The sequence below is a fragment of the Elephantulus edwardii genome, unplaced genomic scaffold (genome assembly GCF_000299155.1).
Source record: "Elephantulus edwardii isolate Elephantulus edwardi_28Jun2011 unplaced genomic scaffold, EleEdw1.0 scaffold00057, whole genome shotgun sequence".
Lineage (NCBI taxonomy): Eukaryota > Metazoa > Chordata > Mammalia > Macroscelidea > Macroscelididae > Elephantulus > Elephantulus edwardii.
The window spans coordinates 5735947-5760275 of NW_006399807.1; the positions used below are offsets into that span (position 1 = coordinate 5735947).

Genomic DNA, 24329 nt, shown 5'->3' on the forward strand with positions numbered 1-24329 from the left:
CCAAATAGAGTCCATGAAGCTCAGTTTAGAATGGGGTCAACAACCACAGGAGATAGTCAATACCGTCACAGGAGATGTTGCTCCTGGAAAGAAGAAACTTCCTTAAAATGGAAATTAATCTAGGAAAAACTAAGACCAATGAGCTCAAGAGAAGAAGTTGAGATTATCTTCATGTGAATTTCCTCAAGGCTGCATACAGGCTCCCCCAAAATGCAAAATTATCAAAGTGAATTTGGAGATCATAGTTCATTGTACCTCAGAGCTTTCTGGGGACCGAAAGGAGACAAAGTTAAGAAAACATTGCCATGTTGGGCTAAAAAGAGAACCAAAAGCAAAACTCCACTGCCAACAAGTCGATTCTGGCTCATGGTCACCTTCCGTGGGGTTTCCAAGGCTGTATATCTGCACAGGAAGAGACTTCCTATCTTTCTCTCACTGAGTAGGGGTAGTAGACTGAAATCACAGACCTTTCTGTTAGCAGCCCAACATAGAAGGTATGCTCCCACCAGGGTTCCTTCTGTGAGGACTAAGATAAAGGAATGGTAGTCCATGTTGAATCAGGGCAGTACTAATTTCATTTCAGTCTAGATACAAAGGCGCACCTAATCCAGGCCATGGTCTTCCCAATTATTTGCTATGCTTCAAAGAGTTGGACAATGACTAAGGATGACAGAAGAAGAATCAATGCCTTCGAGTTGTGGTGCTGGAGAAGAATCTTGAACATTATCATGGACTGCCAAGAAAACAAATAGGTCTGTTTCGAAAAGGGTGAAACCAAGTCTCTTCTTGGAGGCTAGGATTTTGACGTTCTGCCTCACTTACTCTGGGCACGTGGACAGGAGAGATCAGTCCTTGGAGAAGGACATCATGTCTAGAAGGGTGAACCGACAGTGCAGGAGAAGGAGACCCCAGATGAGATGGCTTGATACAGTAACTGAAGCAATGGGGGTTGGTGTGTCAGAACTAGTGAGACTGGCCCAGGGAAGGGAAGGGTTCAGAACTGCCATACATAGGGTCGCTATGCATCGCAGGTGACTCAACGACCAATAACATACTATGACAGATTTGGAGTAGGAGTGGCATCCACTTCCTAAACAACATACCTCCAGAAACTATTAACTTTGATAAATGTTGATAGTTGTAGAGGGGCTTCAGGCCTTTTGTTCATAGGGTCTCTACAAGTCATGCTCGACTCAAAGACAATCAACAACAATAACAATTTCATTTATCCTACAGCAAAACCTGCCTTATGAAATCCAGGCCTTTCTTTCTAGTCTGCTGGACGCTCTACTGAAGCTCTCCTCTCTTTCTCCTCCCTTGAAGGACAGGGGAGGGAAAACAAGGCAGAGAGAAACAAGGCAATGAAGAGTGATGTTTTGGTAGGTAATGACAAGGAGGGACAAAAGTACTCTGGTTCCTTTCTTTATGTGACTTTTTTAAGCCTTGTCTAAATTGCATCTTTCCCAGTTTGACAGATAAGGAAACAAAGGCTTATAGTAGTAAAGTGACGACTGTAGATTGAATGGTTGGTTCTGATTCTTCAGGCCCCATCAATATTAGTATAGGTCTACACCTTGCCAGTGTCTCTGCCCTTTGAGTTTCTCCATGTAAATCTATTTTGCTTGGCCAATGAGGTATTTGCAGTCATGAAGTGAAAGAGATATTAAATGTGCATTCATGATTGCCTCCTTGCATTTCTGCCTTCTCTTTAGAAGATCATACCATGTGGCTGCTGTTGTTTCAACCTGGATGTCAGAATGAATCACGCCGAGGAGTCTTTAACTTGGCCCAAAGCCTAGAGCTCAGTTCAGCTGAGATCAGGCAACCCTAGTTGACTTGAAGATCTTTAACGTGAAGCAATTATTCCTCACACTTGTGAATGTGTGAATAAGTAGCTACGCGCTTGCATGACATGGAACTCTGGGGTGATTTGTTACCAGGCCATTGCTGACTATGAAGAGAGTACTCTAAGTTATAAATAAATAAAGCTCCTGAAATACACAGAACTGTCTCGCCAAGGAGCTGGGCTGCACTGGCAAGCCCCACGGGGAAGACACAGAGCAGACCACCGCACCCACTGAGCTAGGCCACCACCACCACCACAGCCCAGTCCACTGCAGGCACTCACCTGAGTCTGAGGCTGCTGGGCTCACCAGGCTGAGCAGCTCCCGCTCCTTCTCATAGTCCCCTTTGCAGAGCAGCTGTCCTTCTTTCAGGACAAACTCATCGCCCTTCTGCAGCTGCCGCTCACACACACAGCAGCAGAAGCAGCTCAGGTGGTACACACTCTTCTGGGCCCGCATGACAAACTCGTTGGGTGCAATGGCTTCGAAGCAGCCCCCACATTTGACAGCAAACAGCCTGGCAGGGGAGAAAGGAAGAACACAGACTATGAATGAGGTCTAGCTTCGAAATTGTCACTTGAAAGCCACCAACAAAAGGAACATCAAGCATTGATATAAGAATGCTTGGAACGGAATGTCTTTTCAATCCAAACCATTTATTCCAGCATCTGCCCTTCAGTTTGTTGTAGGGTGGTGGCTTTGCATGTTACTGTGATGTTGGGAGTTATGCCAAAGTCATTTTAAACACCAACAAGATCACTCAGAGTAGATGAGCTTCAGTAGAGCGTCTAACGGGCTAGAACGAAAGGCCTGGCCATCTCTGTCCAAAACATAGCCAGGGTGAGTCTTACAGATCACAGCAGAACCTTATACAGCTTACTTCTTTAGACACATCAATAGAGATCAGTCAACAGAGGAAAATCATGTTTGGTGAATCAGAGAGTCACCGAGGACCTGGGAGACCCTTGTTAAGATGAAATAACACAACAGCTGCACCAAAGGACTAAAATATACTGGTGATGGTAAATATGGGACAGGATTGAGTAAAATTCTTTTGCCCTGTAAATAAGGTAGCCAGCAGCTCAAGTCAACTTGAGGGCAAATTATCTGTCTGCCTGCCTCTATCTATCTATCTATCTATCTATCTATCTATCTATCTATCTATCTATCTATCTATCTATCCAGCTATCTATTTATCTATTTATCTATTTCTTTAAGAGTCTAAATGGAAATCTGTCCAATGAGTCACTCCATTAAAAGCATAAGGAAAGAACAGGGAGGGGTAGGGGTAGGACGGGCTTCTGTCCTAATGCCCTGGCTATCACTCAGGTGGTCTACAGCAAAAGGTTCCCTAGTGGCATCACTAGGAGGTTGTGGAGGAGTGCAGATGAGCAGACTATCCAACCTGCCACTGTCAGGAGAGAACTGTCACTACACAGCATTGGATATCTGTATTTTAGTCTGTGTGCAATAAATCTTGGTCAAACTAGAGGCACACTTCCAGTCAAACTATAATAAAAATAAAGAAACTGGGGGAATTGAACAGAGTTGCTCTTTTCAAGGCCGCTGGCACTCAGACACAGATATAGCAGAGAAGTCACTAGACGTGGAAAGGCCAGACGGAAGGAGGCAGAGGAGAAGGATGCACAGGATCGCTGGAGCAAGCTCCTGGGACTGCACCCCTCTCCATCCTCCAGGCACAAAGGCAAACAGGATGTGAGCACAGCGGAGATTCAGGTAGCGGATGCTGCCTTACTCTGCTAACGAGCCCCAACTTGGCAGGCATGAAGAAAACATGGGTATCATTTTATTTCATATAGAATGCCCACTCTGATGGCCTAAATGTGATCAATACTATCTCAAAAGCTTATTCATATATGTCATTGCGGTTATTTCTATTGCTGTGTGATGCTGAGTTGATTCTGATGCGCAGTGGCACTACGTGACAGAGAGAAATGGCCCCGCAGGGTTTTCTACATGCCTACACCTTTACTCGTTTTTTCCCCTTTTCTTTAGTCAGAGGAATCCACAGTGCATCCTAAAACACACCATACTTAACTCTGTGTCTTCACAAGAATGATGGGAAAATATCACTACCCTGACAGCATTTCTGTTCTTAAACAAGTGTATTCAGTACCCTTCCCCCCTCACGGGAACCACAATGGCTATCAGAATAGAACTGTGCTTCATAAGGTTTTCCACAGCTGATTTTTTTTTTCCCGAAGTAGATCATCAGACTTTTTTTCCCAAGTTGCATCTGGGTGGACTCGAACCTCTGATGTTTCACTTGGCAGCTGAACACTTTAATTGTCTGCACTATTCTCTCTCAGAAAAAAAGGGGGGTTGGGGAACTGGAGCTCTAATGACCAAGTGGGTAGAGGAGTTAGAGGAGTTGTGCTGCTAACCCAAAGGCTGGGCTTCTCTCATGATTCAAATCCACCAGCAGCTCCAAATGCACAAGAAGGGCAATCTCTTCCCATGCAATTTTCAGCCCTTGAAAGCCCCCTGGAGGGTCAACTATGAGTCAGCTCTGCAACTTGAAAGCAAATCTATCTCTATTGAATGTGTAAGTGACAGGCACCCTTGCAGTGCCAGGAGGACACACGAGCTGTCTGTGACCTCATGGAGTTCATATACCGGGGGAACAACAGCAAACAAACTCACACAGGAATGACTAACATCTTTTAGGAAATAAGGCAGGTGGACCTTAAAAACAATGTCATATGAACACACGATAGGATGGTATAAAACTGTGGTCTATAATATTTAATAACTTCCCGGGTCTAAAACAGAGCTAGTTCATGACTCTAAGTCTACATATTTATACAGTGTTTATCAGGGATGTTTCCTGAAAAGAAGGAAGGTTACTGAGGATGGATGGATGGATGAAGAAGCAAAGGAGGGAATCCTACTGAGGTTTTACAAGAAGACAGTGACCATTCAAGCTTTCGGAGCGAAGGAAGCAAAAGCTTGGAGAAGAGAATAAAACTGCCTTAGGAATCCACTAGGCACCAACTTCCCAGGACAGAGGCCAGCCCGGGAGTGTGAGGTTGAAATTGCAAACTCTGTCTCCCTCCCTGCAGACTTTCTCCACCAACCTCCCTGCCCAGGAATCCTGAGGCTTCAGGTGCCCTGCCCCTCACGGGAGGGGGGAGGCAACGGGGGACGGGATAGGATACCATGACTTATATGTCTCTTTCACCACAGCAAGGTACACCACAGCCAAAATAAAAGCACCTTAGATTCCACAGGCCCTTCCTCTGCCCTTTCCTGTCCTCTAACTTCCCAGAGTCGTTTCCCTCTACATCTCTGAACCCCGCGGCACACCAGTCTTTTGAGTATTTGCCTTTACTGGCCCCTCCATTTCCCCTCCATGCTAGATGCTGTGCATTTGGCAGAAAATCTACCCAGTTCATCCCTGGGCCCTGGTTCCTAGTCACTGTTTGCCAACCTGAGCAAACTAATCAATGCTCCTCCAAGCGCCGGTCAAAGGCCCTTTGTCCCCAAGCCCTCTTTCTCCTCCCCTTCCCCTGGAATGAACTGTTAAACAGACTCAAGACAAACTCTCCCAGGGAGTCAACAAGCACTTGAGAATCTGCAGCAGCAGGTGGTAGCATCTGTGCTTATCTAACTTTGACCCTGTTAATCTCCTCCTCTTTCTGCTCCCTTCTTAATTTCTTCCCCCACTAAAAAAAAAAAAAGCCCCCCCCCTTTTCTGAAAAAGGGAGGGTTGGAGTGAGCTCAACAAAGAAGCCCGCCATGTTGACCCAGGAGTGGCTGGAGGAAGTGGTGGGAGATGCTTGGGCTTAAGCACTGAAATGTTCATGGTTAGTGGGAATTCCAGGCCAGAGAGAAGACCACGGTTCTATTCTTCTTCATTCTCCCTGCCAGCCTTTCCTCTCTGAGTTCTGTTCAGGTCAGACTCACCTTCCCACCTTGGTTGTTCCCTCACTAACCTCAGAGCAATTCAAGGAGAGAAAAAAAAGTGCACGCCATCCACCACCTGTGTGCCAGATGTGTACACAGCTGTACTGGTACCACTGTGGACCCAGCTGTCAACTACACACCTCCCACAACTTGTTTTCTCTAAGGCTCAGACAAGCAGAGAAAAGGATTTGTTCAAAAGTCCAGGTCGTAATTAAAACACAGCCTGTCTCCTCCTAATGCCCTGGATGGTGTCCCCTATGGTTACTTCCCCCTCTGAATGCTAATGAGACCACACTCCGGGTTCAGAGCTGGCAGACTAACTGTGCCCTGGAAAACCAAGACATCTTCAGCTCTTTCAGGAGGATGGGCAAGGTTTCCAAAAATGTTCAGCTCTTCTGGGTATAGCAGCAAGATTTCTAGAAACATACAGCTCTTCCAGGCATGCATATAAATCTCAATATTTTCTGCCATTATAAATTCTTCTACTCTGGAAGCTATGTGATCCCTCATCTCTTCTCTGCATCTCAGTTATCTCACCTGTAAAATGAACCAACAGCATCCACCTCACAGAAAAACATCTAGTGAAGTTACTGACCCTCAGATTACACATTCGTGGCTCTCATCCCTCCATTGAGCGCCCTCTGTAGGGAGTGCTGGGGATTCTGTGATCAAATTTTCCCTCCCATAGGACAGCTGTGATGGTTAATGATAAGGAAGTGTGCTATCAACACAAAGGCAAGCAGTTCAAATCCACCAGTTGCTCAGCTAGAGAAAGATGGACAATACCTTCACCAGATGCAATTTACAGTCTCTGAAAACCCACTGGGAAATCAGCAATAAGTTGATTCTGATTCATCAGCAATGAGAGAGAGAAAGCCTGAGAATGCCCTGTTGTAAGGGAACACTTCTTTCTTAACAGCATAAACCTTTCCCCTATCTCCTTCAAACTGATCGAAATGAGGGAGGAGGGAAGCAGAGGGATGGGGATGGGGGGCAGTAACCATTGGTCGCACATTTTGATGGGTGAAGGGCATGGGTTGGGGAGGTGGGGGGGTGGAATCCGGTGTGAGGAGCAATGTATATGAACTTTGATGGTAAGCCAGAGTAAAATTTGGAAAAAAAAATGAATAGTAAGAAATTACTTTGGACATGTTGCAAGGAGGGATCAGTCCTTGGAGAGGGATATCATGCTTGGGAGGGTGGAGGGACAGCACAGGAGAGGAAGACCCTTGATGAGATGGGTTGATTCAGTCACTGGGGCAATAGGGGTAGGTGTGTCAGGGATAGTGAGATTGGCACAGGATAGGACAGAGTTTAGGGCTGTTATACAGAGGGTCGCTATAAGTCGCAGGTGACGGCATATAACAACAACTATATATGTGTGTGTCTGTGTGTGTGTGGGTGTGTGTGTGTATGTATGTGTGTGTGTATATATATACACATATATACACATATATATATGGAAATAAGATGGAAATGACACAAATAAGAAATTAAATGGATGATATTAAAACAGAACTAACTGAAATTAAAAGGATAACAGAATACTATGGGAGTTCTTCATAGTAATGAAAAACTATACAACATATTTGAAAACTCAGAATAATCAAATTTCTAGAAACATACACTAACTTCACCTAATACAGACTAGTGTAAAAATTTGAAGGTACATAACAAAAGAAGACATTGTTAATTCCCAACAAAAGCCATAAGAAAATTCCAATTAAAAATGTCCTGGCCTAAAAGGCCTCACTGAAGTAATCAGCCAAACATTCAAGGAAAAACTGGCACCAATATTACTCAGGCCACGGCAGAATACTGAAAAAGGCAAATACTTTTAAATTTATCCTATAAAGCAAGTAAATTCTGATACTAAAGTCAGGCAAAGACATCACTAAAAAGAAAATCATAGACCAACATTCCTCATGAAGGGAGATGGAAAAATTCTAACCAATATCAAAACCATATTAAAATGATATAACAAAATAGGATTCATATCAGGCATATAAAGCTGACTGAAAAGTAGAAAATCAATAGTTGCAATCTGCCATATAAATAAAGCAAAAGAAAGGGGCCACAAAAATATTACTTAATACAGAAAAAGCAAATGATAAACCCAACACCCTTTCTGGAAAAAACACTCTCAGCAACACAGGAATACAGAGAAAATTCCTCAGTATAATTCAAGGCATATACATGAAACCAACAGCCCACATAAGTTTCAACACAGAGAGACTGAAAATAATCTTGGAAACAGGAACCAGATAAAGATGGCTTTTATCAACCACTCTTATCTAAAAATGTACTTGAAGTCCTAGCCAGACAATTAAGGCAAGAAAGAACAGTGAAATACATCTACTTTAGTAAGGAAGAAGTGAAACTATTCTTATTTGAAGATTATATGATACTAATGGTGGACAGTGTTGGCTGAAGCTTCCCGACTAAATCAAGCCTGGAAGCAGGAGCGGCATCCACTTCCAAAATGGCTTGCCTCTGGAAACTCTATGTACAGTACTCAGGCTGTTCGTTCATAGGGTCACTATGAGTCGTCTACGACTCGACGGCATTAAACAACAAACAACAACAAGGGACCACTGAACCAATTGGTAGCATCAGGATGAATGGTGAAGAGATTGAGATTGTTCACAGCTTCAGTTTGCTCGGCTCCACTGTCAACACTCTTGCCACCAGTAGCCAGGAAATAAAAAAACGTATTGCGATGGGAAAGTCTGCTGTTAGGGACCTCTCTAAAGTACTCAAGAACAACGGTGTCTCTTTGGAGACTAATGTACGCCAGATACAGGCCATGGTCTTTGAAATCACTTGTTATGCATCAGAAAGCTGGACAATGACTAGGGAGGATAGAAGAATTGATGCCTTTGAGCTGTGATGCTGGAGAAGAGTATTGAATGTACCATGGACTGCCAAGAAAGCAAACAGATTCATCCTGGAGAGGGTTAAACCAAGCTACTCCTTGGAGGCAAGGACTCTGGGGCTTCGTCTGACATACTTTGGGCATGTTGCCAGGTGGGACGGGTCCTTGGAGAGGGACGTCATGCTTGGGAGGGTGGAGGGATGGCGCAAGAGGGGAAGACCCTCTATGAGATGGGCTGACTCGGTGAGTGGGTTAATCGGGATGGGGTGTCAGAGGCAGTGTGATTGGCACAGGATAGAGCAGGGTTTAGGGCTGTTATACATAGGGTCGCTATGAGTCGCAAATGACTCGACGGCACATAACAACAACAACAACATACATAGGAAACTCTAGTGCTAAGGAGTTGTGCTTCCTGGTGAAAGGTACATGGTTCAAGTTCACAAGGTGCTTGGTAGGAGAAAGAAAGCCAATCTACTCCCAAGTGATTACAGCCCCTGACAACTCCCTAGACGGTCACCTATGAGTTTATTCCTACTCAATAGCACATTACAACATAGAAATAAATATATAGAAAAGGAAGCTTAAAAATTTATTCCCTGAAATACTTAGGAATAAACCTAATGAATGATATTTTTAAAAATGTCACAAAACATTATTGAAAGAAATAAAAAAAGACCTACATAGGTGGAAGACTGTCTAAATCTAGTGACCTAGTGGTAAGAAACTGTGCTGCAATCCCAAAGGCATATAGCTCATAGACTCATAGCGACCCTATGTACAAAAAGGCATAAGAATAGTCAGTTTTCTCCTGTGTAATTTACAGCCTCTGAAAACCCAAAAAGTCAGATGCAACTCAGTTTTGACTTGAAGACTCATAACAACAACAACATACCATGTTCATAGACAGGAAAGACAACATTCGAGAAAATGTTGAAGCTCCCTAAAGTAATCTGTAGATATAATGCAAGCCCTACACAGATTCTATCAACATTCTTTGAAAAGATGCAATCATAATCACCAACTTTATATGGAAGGGAAAGAGATGCTAGATAAGCAAAGTAACAGAAGAACAATGTAAAAGGCCATGTCCTTAAATATCTCAGAACCAACCATATAGTCACGGTATTCAAAACATCCTGGTACTCATGCAATGACAGACATACAAAACAATGAAAGCTGTTTGAGAACTCAGGAGTAAATCCACTCATGTATGTACAAACTTAGGGGCAAACATAGGAGCCCAAGTTCATAGCATAAATAGTCTATAAATATAACAAAAAATGCACAAGCAGAAGAACTAGATGGGACCTTGTTAAAACTGAGCACTTGAAAAATTCAAAGACTCCCTTAAATAAATAAAAAGGTAACCTGCAGGTTGGTGAGGTGAAAGGAGATTTAACAATGCCCTATCTGGCAAGGGACTAATTTATAAAATATAAAGGAAACTTTAACACCTAAACAGTAAAAAGACAAAAATGAAAACTATAAAAAGACATGAAAAGACACTTTACACACAAAAAACCCCCATTCAGTTGTCCACAAAATACATGAAGAAATACTCATGATCATCAGCCTTAAGAGAGCCACAAATCAAACAAGAAAAAGGTATCATTTTGCCCGGGCAAAAATATCATTGATAACACACACACATAAATCAACAAATGCTGACAAGAAAGTGAAGAGCTTGAAATCCTTGGACACTCCTGGTGAAATTGTAAAATGTATAACTATTGTCAAAATGATATGACGTTTTCTTAAAAAGATACCAAAAAAAGGATACATATAGAGGCATCACATGATTGTTGTGTGCCAATAAATTGGCTACAACTCATGTTGTCGTTAAGTGCCGTCAAGTCACCTGTGGCTCATAGCAACCCTACCTACAACAGCTCTGAAGCCTGCCCTGTCCTGAGCCAGTCTCACTGACTGCAACACATCTACCCCAATTGCCCCAGTCACTGCATCAATCCATCTTATTTGAGGTCTTTCTCTCCCCTCCACCCTTCCAAACATGATGTCCTTCTCCAAGGACCGGTCCCTCTTGATCATGTGTCCAAAGTATGTGAGACAGAGCTTCAAAATCCTAGCCTCCAAGGAGAAACTTGGTTTCACTCTCTCCAAAACAGACTTATTTGTTTTCTTCGCAGTCCATGGTATGTTCAATACTCTTCTCCAGCATTACAATTCAAAGACATCAATTCTTTTTCTATCATCTTTAGTCACTGTCCATTTCTCTGAGTAACTGCAAAGACCTGGTTTGGATCAGACACACCTTAATCTCTAGACTGACATTGTTGCTTCTCAGTATTCTGGAGAGGTCTCTGACAGCAGATTTTCCCAGTGTTTTTGATTCCCTACCTGCTGGTACCAAGAGTATTGATTGTGGAGCCAAGCAAGATGAAGTTGTTAACAATCTCAATCTCTTCTCCATCTATCATGGTGCTGTCAAGTGGCCAAGTGCTGAGAATCTTTGTTGTTTCTTTTCCTTTTTTGAATTATTTTATACTGATTTATTCACAAAGTTTGAATACCCCACTCACCCATCAAATTGTGAGACCCTATGATTAACACACCCCTCCCCACCTATCCTCACCCTTCTGCTTCCACTCTCTATGCCCCCTGCCCCGATCTTTATACTCATTCTACAATAGCGGTTTTATACAGTATTTATCCTTATGGGACTGAGTTAGTTCACTCAGCATAATGCTCTCCAGTCTCTCCCAAGTTAGGTAGCAATTTACAAAATCACTACTCCTGTGTGCTGCATAGTATTCCTTTGTTTGAATGTACCATAATTTCTCAATCCAGTCGACTGTGGTTGGACATCTGAGCTGTTCCCATGTTCTTGTGATGGTGAATAATGCTGTTATAAACACTGGTGTACAAGTCTCCATTTGAGCCTCCGTTCTCATTTTCTCAGAGTGTATACCAAGGAATGGAATGTGTATTAACTTGTATGAAAGGAAATTCAACACACAATAAAAAGAGGGTAGCACAAAAAGGTAACGACAGAAGCATACAAGAATAAAGACAAAAATTATAATTAGCTATACTGGACACCGAGGTAGATGTGTAAGCTAAATAGGAGTGGGATGGCATATGGGAATATACCAATAAGCACATATAAATTTGACAGAGAATATTTCTACCTATTGTTTGTATGTTTTATATACAAGTAGGTATATAACAGAAAAAAACTGGGGACAAAGTTACACCAATTTCTTAGCTATTACTATTTCTAGAGATAATATTTCAGTCAAAAGCCCAGACAGGCCTAAACAATAAGAATAAACAATAACGCTGATGAGGAAGGTGCTCTTCCAAACAATCAACCAAATAAGACCAAAAGGAATTCGCTCAAATAGCAAGTTCACAAGGCAGAAACAGGTAGGGAATGCATGTAAATGGAAATGAAGAGCCCACGGTGGGCATAGGAGGAAGAACATCTACATTGAGGGGATTATAACCAATGCCATTAAACAAAATGTGCATAAATTATTGAAGGGCAAACTAAATTTCTCTGCAAACTTTCACTAAAACTTCAATAAAGTGTGTATGGGATGTGTAGTAGTCATTAGTTAGAAGGGTACCAATTTGCATTTGGAGGGTCATATTATGGAAATTATCCTTTTACGATCTCAATATTTATTTGGCCATTTCAGTGAGCAATTACCATGAGTAAATAGAAAAGATGATCTAAAACCTGAATTTTTACAGTAAGAAAATTTCCACTGTAGAGACTGGGTTTGTTGGGGATTTTATGTTGTCTTTTTTTATTAATAATATTCCTCTCTGTCATGATGTGTATCTTGCACTCCCTTCAAGAAGCCGGAAACTATACTTGAAGGACAGAGACTTCATCTAATGCTTTCTTTGCTTCCTCTTCTATCCCAGTGACAGATGGCAGGCAGACACGCTATAGCCAACTTGTTTTCAGTGACCATAAAACCAAACATGAGTACAATAATTAGTAAATAACTGTTAATTGCTTTCATAATAGAACTTTAATATTGAGTTTACATTCTATTTTTCCCATATTTTCTTCATGGGGTTTGTGTGTAGCTTCCCAAAATTGGATTTTTTTTTTTCAGATAGCATAGTTAACTGATAAATTGTGTGGGTATTGCATTCTGTTTATAGGCAAGAGTATAATCATACCGAGAGTATTTTGTGGTTTTCACTCAAAACTCAGATCATGAGAATATGTAAATAAGAAAAATCCTCTGAAATCCCAGGCTCAAAAGTATCACCATGGACAGAAAATAGTGCCCAACTTAAATGGAAATCAATTTAAGACATTAGTTAGCCTCTCTGGAAGGGAACAGGCAAGAGTTTTGAAATTTTGTCACAGGGAGGCTCCAGTGTCAGGAGTTGTCATCTGGGAAGTGAACTATCACAAGGGGTCACTGAGGTAGGAAGAGTGTCACAAGGCATCTTATCACTGATTCAACTAGTTCACACAGATATTATTCCTTTTATAGAAAAGATGTGATTTTATAAAAATGATATTGTTCTCACAAAGAAATTATATATATATTCACAATGGTAAAATGCCACAACTTAGACTTAGATAACCCTATAGTGTGGGTCTACTCTGTCTCAGAGAGGCACTAGGAGTTAAAGTGATTTAATGGCACACAACAACAATGGTTATAATCTCTTAATTATAAATGTATGGTTCAAAATCAAGAAAGGAGTATATCAAGGATGCATCCTGTCTGCATACCTTTTCAATCTATATGTGGAAAAGATCAGTCTGGAGGCTGGGCTGGATAAGGAGGAATGCGACATCATGATTGAAGGAAAACTCATCAACAACCTGTGTTACACAGATGCCACAACCTTGCTTGCTGACACTGAGAAGGACTTGAATCACTTGTCGCAGTACTCAATATGGATTGAAGCTCAACATCAAGAAATCAAAGATTCGCACCACCAGGACAATCAACAGCACTACAATAGATGGTGACTGAGACTGTTAACAATTTCAGCTTGCTCTATTCCACAATTGACACTCTTGGCACCAGCAGTCAGAAAATCAAAGGGCGAATTGCATTAGGAAAATCTACTGTCAGGAATCTCTCCAGAATGCTAAAGAACAATGATGTTAGTCTAGACACTAATGTGAGCCTGATCCAGACCATAATCATTGCAATAACTTGTTATGCATCAGAGAACTGAGCAATGACTAAGGGCGCTAGAAAAAGAACCTATGCCTTTGAGTTGGGGTGCTAGAGAAGAGTATTAAACATACCATGGACTGCCAAAATAATACTTTCCTGGAGAGGGTGAAACCAAGTTGCTCCTTGGGGGCAAGAATTTTGCAGCTCCACCTCACATATTTTGGGCATGTTACCAGGAGGGGCCAGTCCTTGGAGAAGGACATCATGTTTGGAAGGGTGAAGGGAAAGGGCAGGAAAGGAAGATCCTGGATGAAATGGATTGACACAACGATTGTGGCAATGGAGTTAGATGTGTCACAGACAGTGAGGTCAGGGCTCAAAGATATTGTGCATAGGGTTGCTAAAAACCACAGCTGACACAATAGTACATAACAGCAACAATTATAAGGTCAAAGACAGACAAAGAGAGTGTATATTCATTTCTAGAAAAGATTTCATTTGAAGAAAGCATCTTTCTCCTAATACCTGTTTGAAATCCACTGGGAAAGATCATTTAAGTCAGCCCCATTTTTAAGATTCACATTTTTAATACAGAGTTTGGAAGACTAGCTTTGAAGCTGAAAAGACAATAGTGTTTCAGAAGCAGGCATAAAGGCTGACCACCCAAGAAGCTGCTAGAGAACAAGTTGAAGGTAGTCAGTAAAGAGATGCAGAACTCCAGGAATCGAGAGCACATGTGCTGGGCTAAAGAATTATAACACATTAACAAGATGAGATGTACTGAAATACTATGTGGACAGTCAGGTCTTGGTGCTGGTCATGTCACCATTTGGATATTTACATCCTGGAGCTCTGGTTGTATAGTCTGTAGTGCATTGCACTGCAATCCCAAAGTTTGCACTCTGGCAGTTCTGATCCACCAGTGGCTCCAATTGAGAAAGACGGGCAGTGGCTTCCAGTTAAGATTTCTAACCTCAGAAAACTAATAGGAGGCTGACATGGTAAATCTTCAATTGGTAGCTATTACTACGGCACTTTACCACTGGACTGGAAGGCATCATGACAGAGAAAAGATTGAAACTGTTAACAACTTCATCTTACTTGGATCCACAATCAGCATTCCTGGTACCAGCAGTCAGGAAAAAAGGAGATGTACTGCATGGCAATGTCTGCAGTTAAATATCTCTCCAAATTATTGAGGTGTAATGATGTCAGTTTAAGGAATAAGGTGTGTCTGGTTCAGGCCAAAAAATCTTTCCAATCACTTTCAATGCCACTGAGAGCTAGACAATGAATAAGGATGCGAGAAAAAGAGTTGATGCCTTTGAGCTGTGGTGTTAGAGAAGAGCACTGAACATTCCATGGACAGCTAAAATAAAAACAATTGTGTTTTAGAGACACTGAAGCTATAGAGCTTCTTGGAGGCAAAGCTTTACTTTGGGTATGTAGCTAGAAGAGGCTATTCCTTGTAGAGGGATATCATGCTTGGAAAGGGGGAGGGCAAGCAAAAAAGAGGAAGAGCCTCAACCAGGTGGATTGACACAGTGACTGCCTCAATGGGCTCTAGTGTGTCAGGTAGTGTGAAGATGGCACAGGATAAGACAGGGTTCAAATCTGTTGTTCATAGGGTCACTATGGGTCATACTCAACTCAACAGTACCTAACAACAATAACATTATAATTATAGCAATAGTGAAACTGAGGTAGAGAAAAAAGAGCACAGAACAGATCTGAGATGTATTCTCTTTCTCAGACTTCTTCTTCTGAAAAAGAAAGCCATTTAAACAAATGTAGTAGCTAGGAGAATCTGAATTTGATTTAGGAGCATGGAGAAAAAAATGAAAAGCAAGGTGCTCAGGGTCAAGGCCATGAAAAGTGTGAGAAGATCAAAGATGAGCTTTTCTCTGATGCTGGCTGAGGGCATGGGATTCAGGCACGATGAAACAAAGGAGCCCAGAAGAGCCTGCTAGGTCCTATGTATTATGACGGATTTTGTTGCTGGCAGCGTGCTCCTACTAGGGTTCTGGGCAGCCCATGCCCACATGGCTCTTCTAGATTTACCCAATAATTCACAGTTCGAGCATAGTTGGTCTGTTGTTCCATTTAACAAAGTAAAAGAAAAATATCAACTGAGACATCATTTTTTAAAATGTATATATATGTATGACTTTTTCACCAACAAATTTTCATGATTTCCATGAAGCCTTCACTGTCCTATCCCTCATCTTCCACAGGACACCAGGCACTAGACAGATGCCTTACCATTCCTACATTTACTTTCCAAGCTGGTGGCATGCCTTTCCAAAGACACGAATACAACAGTACTTTCAGCTTCGTGCAAATCCAGAGCAGTCACAATTTGACAGCTTTAACACCAATGAGGATGAAGCAAGAATTTAAGGGGAACACCCACACACACACACTATGATACTCTGCAGGATGCATTTAGAAAGAGTGGTATCTTCACTAGTCTTGATGCAGACTCATGAAGGCCCTAAAGGGAGCTACTTAAAGCCACCACACCATAGACAAATAAGCAGATAGACAGGAAGTGGGGAAAAGAGAGAGCAAGCGAGACAAGCCCCAGTTTGAGACCAAGTCGTTGTGTATAATTTTTCTTTCTCCATAACAGGAACTCAGAGATACCTTTCATCCTGGACATCAGGTTATTAAAGATCATATAATTTTTCCACAGGCACTTCCAATAATTGTGTTCAGGTATATAAACATCTGGTATAGAAAGCAGGAGCTGGTCTTAGAAAAGTCTTTAAGAAGACTAGGATCTGTGTCGCTCAGTTTCCACCCTATCCACGAGGGGGCAGCACAGCAGCATTCATTAAGTGCCATGTTGACTTGGTAACTGAGGTCACCCAGGCTTAGAGACAGGTATTGGCCAAGAGCCAAAACTGTCTGCCAGAGAAATCTGCTGCTGGGAGTCTGGGAGACCATGTGGCTAAACTGAAGGCGAGATGGTGAGAGAAGCGTATTCAAAAGTATTGAGAACCAAAAGCATGGCTTGTGGCCTTAGAAGTAGTGACACAAGCAACCTTGTCAGCTGGCTCAAGGTCTCTGTCCTTGAGGCTGAGCCAACACCACGACAATGAACAACTGAGCACGTGGCCCTGGGGCGGTGGGAAAGTCTGCTGGGACAATAGAAGTGGCAGGGTCTTCTATAGGAGACAGTCTCAAAACTCTGCAGTGGGGAGAAAATGGGAAACAATAAGTGGCTGGTAGAGCCAATCAGAGTCTCTGTCTCCCCAGGGCTCCTGGGGAGCTGTTAGGAGGACCATACAATGGGATGAACAAGTGGGAGAGAGAACTGCTAAGGATGAGGTCTCACAGACCTCTGTGAGCCTCCCGGCCTCACCAAAATGTACAAGTATAATGCGCATGGCTCTTCAGGTTTCACAAATGAGGCTGCCAAAGTGGCTTCTGCCTTAAAATGGTGCACCAAGTGACTTTCTTGGTCTGACCAAGGGTTTATTCCAGACTCAGCAGAGAAGAGTGGAAGGGCATAGCTTTTATAGTTGGATGTAATTTGGAGTCTACTTTCGAGAATGTGAATAGGTTACAGACCTTCTAATGGGTCTCAGTTTCTTTGTCTACAACATAAGCATCTTACAACATTTTTCAAAGAATAAATAAGATAATGCATTTGAAGTATATAACCCAGATTAGTTACTTTTCATAAGCAGTGGCTATTAACTGCCTTTATTGAAATCAATAGATATGCCCAGGTTAATATTCACCAAGTGCCAAACAACCATTTTAAATTATACTGATCCTAAAGGTCAGAGGAGAACAGCTCCTTAAGTTTCTAAAGGGGAAAGTCTTTATAGAAGCTGATTACCACACCCTTCTCTAAAAGAGCAGGTGGTGGGTGGGGACCCACAGCCTTTTGGTTAGTAACTAAATGTCTTAACTACACACTACCAAAAATCCTAGACCACCTTAAAAAAAAAAAAGTCAAACTCACTGCCATTAAGTTTGTTCCATCTCTCCTACTGCCATCCATCTGGTCTCCAAGGCTGTAAATCACACGAGAGGAAATGCCCCATATTCCTCCCATGTAGGTCTGAACCACTAGAGACTTACCACCTTTTGGTTAGCAGAGCAACACACTACAGACTGGTTAAACTTAATATAACTCTAATGTTCTTGTTGTTGTTGTTGTTGTATACCGTAGAGTCGGATCCAACTCATAGCTGACCCTCTGGAGGGTTTTTAGAGGCAGTTAATTGCACAGGAGAAGATAGTTCATCCTTCTCTCATGGAACAGTTGACGGCCTGGGCCTCGAACCGCATGCCTTCAGAATTGCAGCACAGCTTCTTGCCACTAGGCCACCAGAGCTCATGTTCTTGTTCTTGTTGTTGTTGTTGTTATGTGCCATTGAGTCGCTTGTGACTCACAGCGACCCTATGTACAACATCCCTAAACTCTGCTCTGTCCTGTGCCAATCCCACCATCTCCGATACACCCATCCCGATTACCCCAGTCACTGAATCAATCCACCTCATAGAGGGCCTTCCCCTCAAGTGCTGTCCCTCCACCCTACCTCTCCAAGGACCTGTCCCTCCTTGAAATATGTCCAAAGTATGTTAGACGGAGTCTTAGAATCCTTGCCTCCAAGGAGCAGCCCGATTTGACCCTTTCCAGCATGAATCTGTTTGTTTTCCTAGCAGTCCATGGTACGCTCAGTACTCTTCTCCAGCACCACAGCTCAAAGGCATCAATTAGGATAAATTAAAATGGCAAACTGATCTCAAAATAAGACTTTAGGTATATTTTGAGGCTCTCTGTTCTTCATTATTGCAGCAAAGTAAATAAAGTTTCAACAAGTCCTTCAGAGAAGACAGCAACAGTCAAACACAAAGGGCCAAAAACTTGAGAGGAAACAGTGCGTTTCATTCAGGGAACTATGGTTATGGTCTACCCTGACCTAGAGTAAATATTGATTGATGTTAGCCAACCAGTGTTGACCAATACCCCATTCATTGCTTAAACTCCAGCATATGTTCAGGAAGTCAGCAGCTCCCTGTTTGGCCAACCAGAGCCAGCAGTTGCTATTTGGTTAATGCTGACATTATCTGGCAAATATTTGGAACAGCCCCTTTCCTCATATCCTTTCAGTTCTCAGCTGGGTACTTTTTCCTGGGGCTCTCGACGGCTGTGTGGATCTGCTCTCGGACTGACCTATTTTTGCTTTGCTCCTGTAGCTTTCAGAACTCTGAAAGATCAGTAGGCTTCTCCGCTCACTTTATAAATGGAAAGAAGACAAGACCTTGGATGGGGTGTGGGGAGGGTGGGGGGGCAATCAAAGGGAAACTTAGGATCATTGAGAGGGTCAGTTAGTGCTTGTGACCCAGGCAAAGAATCAAGAGAGGTGAGCATGGCCCATCTGGGCATGGACATACAGTCTCAGGTTCTCCTACTATGATCAGAACGAGTGGACCGTGTGTGAGACACAGAGTGTCTGTCTGGGTCTCGGCCTCCCAGTCTTCTCTGTTACCAAAGTTTGAAAATTACAGTTGTAAAACAAAAGATTGTGGTGAAACCATGGGTTCAAGTCATCCAGACCAAAGTGGTACAGCTTTCTACACTGTCACATAAACAGCAAAGGGCAAGAAATGAAAAATAGGCATAGGGAAATAAAGGCTTTCTTCTTGGGGCACTGAAAAGCTGGTTTCCTTAGAAAATGTCAGTTTCCCTCTCCCTACACCCTTATTGGCCTCCTGGGACCCTCTTAAACTCACCCAGCAAACAACAGAGCAGGGGGGATGAGGTATTTTTAGCTGATACTCTGGGCACAGATTCCCATTGTTCTACAATTTTTGGCTTTGGTCAGATGGCAAGGAGCCAATACCGTGTAAACTCATACAAAGAATGTATGTTTCCTGGGCTGTGTGTGTGTGTGTGTGTGTGTGTGTGTGTGTGTGTGTGCACTAATAGGAAAGACAAGGACATTATTGATGGGGTTTTGATGGGAAAGATTCTAAAATCCCAGCAGGGGGCAACACAGAGCTCTCCATTAATCGTTAATCCTGTTTGCTTTTGTCACCATCACTTTTCATAATTACTTTTGTGCCATACATTTTTTTTAAAAAAACATATTGTCATAATTCAAAAGATGCTCATAAAATCAACTTTCAAAATCCCATAGCAAAGCATTAGGAACTAGAGGTATTTTGAAGACCAATGATTATGTTCCTGAATCATTTAGTAAATAGAGTGCCTAACACACGACAGATGTTAAAATCCTGGTGGTTGACACTATTCTCCTTCTCACACATAGTGCTTGTTCTAGGGGAGACTAAAAAAAAAATAATAATAATAATCACCCAGTTTTCTAGGAAAGACTTTAAAAAAATAGAGTGCTGATAATTTCAATAAAACTTTCCTAGTATGTCATAAAAAGCACTGGAAGTTGCCGTATGGGATTTTTCTTTTCAAGGAGTGAGATATGTCTCTGGATAATCTGAATTTCTGGAATGCCTTTAATTTAAAAATCTTGAAGCATGGATAATCTTGTATTACATCAGCGCTGAGAAGGTCAGTGAGAAGTGGGATCAGATTCTATTTTCTCATTCTATCATCCTCTTCATGTAGAGGCCAAAAGTGGCATTACAGCAAGCCACAGTACTTCATATTGACCCCAAAGTCAGAAGTAGTGGAGTCAGAGTTAAAAACCTGGGTGTCCTAAACGCCCCCTGCTGTCTCTTTCCAACAAGGGTGTGTCACCTTCCTTTCAGACGGACTTCTGCAGTTTTGAGAGCTCCATTAATGTTTCAGTACAGTCTGGTCCTGCAAAAATTAGACCATTTATAGTTCTGGTGGGTTTAAAATTTTTTTTGTCTCTCTCGTTCAACTTTTTTACCCTTTCATCCCTCAACTCTCACCCTACTTATTAAAAACTGAAACACAGCAAGCTACAAATGTTGACCAAGATGTGAACACACTGGCACTCTTACGCACTCTTGGTGGAAATGTAAAATGGTGCAACCACTGTGGAAAACAGTTTGACACTCCCATAGAAAGTTGAGAGTAGAAATATCATTTTTGTCCAGCAATCTCACTAGTAGGTATATTTCCCCAAAAAATAAGAGCTGCAACATAAAGACTTATATATGCCCATATTCATTGCAATATTATTTATAATACCAAAGAGATGAAAACATCCCAAGTGTCCATAAAAAAACAGCTAAGGAACTATGATATATTCACACATCAGAATATTATACAACCCTAAAAAATTATAAAGAACTTACATTGCACAACCTGGCTAAATCTACAGGAAATTAAGCTGAGTGACTTACGTCAGTCACAGAAGAACTATGGTATAAAGCTAGTACTATAAAAAGATAAGAAAAAGCTTTTATACACAAATACAATCATTCTTAGATGGTTATCAGGGATGGGAAGGGAGGGATTGATAATTAAAAATTAGTGAATAGATAAGTTAGGTAAAGGGAAAGACAATATACATTAAGAGATTGTTCATACATTGTAATAATTAAAATTACATTACTCTATTATAACTAATGTTTGAAACAAACTGTGTATGTGTGAGTCAATGAAAAATCATGACTTATAAACTTACTCAAATAAAAAATTGCATATAACAAAAATCACAGCAAAGCAAAAATCCCTTAAAGACACAATTGTTTTTCATATTATGCCTTCTGTCATCAAAATCTAGGTGTTGGGCTGCCAGGCGAAAATTCTCACCCACTCAGCCTCTGCTGTAGCCACAGGGGACTGCGGGAGCCAGTACTGGCCAATGTGACGCACACAGAAGCCTACTGGGAGAGAGGGAATGTTCTGGAAAAGCTACTGCTCTTTGGAAAGGCAAACAAACATAGTCACTGCATACATTTTTCTTTTCATCTTTTCCCTTCTTTCTGCCAGGAATTCAAATCAAATTCCTGAAGATGAAACCACATTCTTGGACCCAAGAGAATGAAAGCAAAGAAAAAAAAGATGCCCAAATCTCCAATTACTTCCTCTGATAGCTGGACCATCTTTGGACTTCTTACTTGAATTCTTCGCGTGAGAAAATAAATGCCTTTTTTTATTAACCTACCGAAGACACGCTGCAGTTATGCAAACCCAAGTCTCCTCGATGCTGTGTTGCCAAAGGGACTTTGCTTTTTCCACTTTTGTCTCGTGTTTCCTATACTCTGCCCGGGATTAACTCCCCTGCTTAGTCACTCTATTCCATTAGCTCATACCTACTCAAGAACCACATATGTTCTACACACACACACACACACACACACACAGAGAGAGAGAGAGAGAGAGAGAGAGAGAGAGAGTCTGCTTTTTTGCTTCTGTAAAGATTCCAGCCTAAGAAACCATACAGGGAAGTGCTAGTCTGTAACAGCAACATAAACATGTTTTACAGATTTCTTTATTTTCTCCCCTTTGGGGAAGAGGAAGCATTCTCCGAAACCCACATTCCCATCCACCTCTTTCCTCACTTACTTCCTATCTTTTGTTAAAAATGATAAAAATTAATTATTCTCGTTATCAATTCCTCTCCTGCTACTCCCCCTTAAGGTAATTCTAGCTGGACTTTTGCCTCGTCCTTTCTAACAAAACTGTCTCGTCAGAATTGTTAATGAGTCCACACGTTGTCCAGTCCTCATCACACAGCCCTCGGCAGCATGGGACGGAGCCGATCCCATCCCAGTCCTTCTTCCTCTTGGTCCCCCTTGCTGGTGCTCTTCAGCCTGACCTGGAAATTCTTCTCTTTGCTCTCCACATTCCCTTTTTCATCCACATTCCCTCCCACACTCACTCCCTTTGATGATCTTGTCCAGTCTCATAGTTTGATATATCATTTAAATGCAAAATAACTTTGAAGATTTTTATCTCCACCTTACATCTCTCTCCTAAATCTGACTCGTATGTCCTGCTACCTGTGCAGTATCTTTATTTGGGCTTCGAATCAAAACTTCATTCTTAGCAAAGCCAAAATAGAATTCCTGAGCTTCTCTCATCTACTTCACTCTGGATCAAGTCGACTCTCACCAGTTTAGTTTAGTTTAGTTTAGTTTAGTTTAGTTTAGTTTAGTTTAGTTTAGTTTAGTTTAGTTTAGTTTTGTTTTTACTTGGATGGTACCTACATCCTTCTTGCTGCCCATGACAAAAAACTTCAGAATGCCTCTTGATTATTCTCTTCTGCACATCTCATATCAACCTGTTAAAGTCCTTATGCGTGCCTTCAAAGTGTAACCAGAATCTGATCACTTCCCACCTCCACTGAATGAAGCTTCTATCACATCTTCCCTAGAGTTCTACAACAGTATCTGCTTCTTCTTGGTAACTTCCTAGTTAGTACCTACAACACAAAAGCCATTGCAGGCCTTTCAATAAAGAAATTCAATCAAGTCTCTCATTTGCACAACTCTTTCCCATTTAAATTAAGGCTTATGAAGGTTTTAAGATATTTGCTCAATTTACGGTTAGTAATTGGGGATCTGAGGATTTAGATCAAGTCTGTTAATGTCTAAACTCATGGTGGTGGTGGTGGTTCTTGTTGTTGTTGTGTACTGTCTGACCCACCACTGAGCCTGCAGTGGGTTTTCAGAGGCAGTTCATTGCACAGGAGGAGAGATAGTAGATTTGAACCACCCACACTCAAGATTGCAGCACAGCTTCTTGCCACTAGGACACCAGAGCCCCCTAACCTCATGGTAGAGTCACCATATTTCTGCCTAAATACCTATGAGAGTTGTCCTGATGAAATTTTAGAATGGTGCCTTGTAAATCAGAAGCACTTCAAAGCAATTGAGACAATATCACCAGTTTCAGAGTCTGAGAAGATAAAACTAGATTTAAAAAAGACCCCAAACTCATTGAATATACCCTGGACTGCTAGAAGAACAAACAGGTTTGTCCTAGAGAGGGCAAGACCAGGCTGCTCCTGGGAGGCAAGGGTTCTGAAGCTTCGTCTGACATACTTTGGACATGTTGCAAGGCAGGATCAGTCCATGGAGAGGGATGTCACGATTGGGAGGGTGAAGGGACAACGCAGGAGAGGAAGACCCTCGATTAGCTGGATTGATTCAGTGACTGGGGTAATAGGGTAGGTGTGTCAGAGACAATAAGATTGGCACAGAGGACAGGGCAGGGTTTAGGGCTGTTGTACATATAGGGTCGCTATGAGTCGCAGGTAACTCAACAGCACTTAACAACAGCAACATTACCGTTTAGTCTGAACCAACTCATAGCTGACTCTCTAGCAGAACTTCAGGACTGTAAACAGCAAGAGAGACGATGATCCATCTTTGTCCTGTGGAGCAGCTGGTGGGTTCACATTGCCAGTCACTGAGTGAAACTCCTTGCTCACTAAGCCCCCAGAGCTCCCTAAACTGCACAGATGATATTATCAACTATGCTGAAATAGTTTACCTTGGCTTGAGAATCCAGACGTTGTTGTCCACCTCCTAAAGCAGAGCTCAGGTGTCGAAATAAACCAGTCAGACTGACTCTAACCCAGGAGAGCAGCCACCGTGGAACTTGTATTAAAACAAGCAAGTGGAGACTGGGTGGAAAAG

At 42.0% G+C, this 24329-nt stretch overlaps 1 protein-coding gene across 1 annotated transcript in view; it reads right to left on the bottom strand.

Annotated features, from left to right (window-relative positions):
* LMX1A (LIM homeobox transcription factor 1, alpha) overlaps positions 1-24329 on the bottom strand; it is a 292819-nt gene that overhangs the window by 101349 nt on the left and 167141 nt on the right. The window contains exon 3 of the mRNA XM_006887374.1: positions 2129-2361. Coding sequence (XP_006887436.1) covers positions 2129-2361 — 233 coding nt within the window. The remainder of the gene's footprint in view (positions 1-2128; positions 2362-24329) is intronic.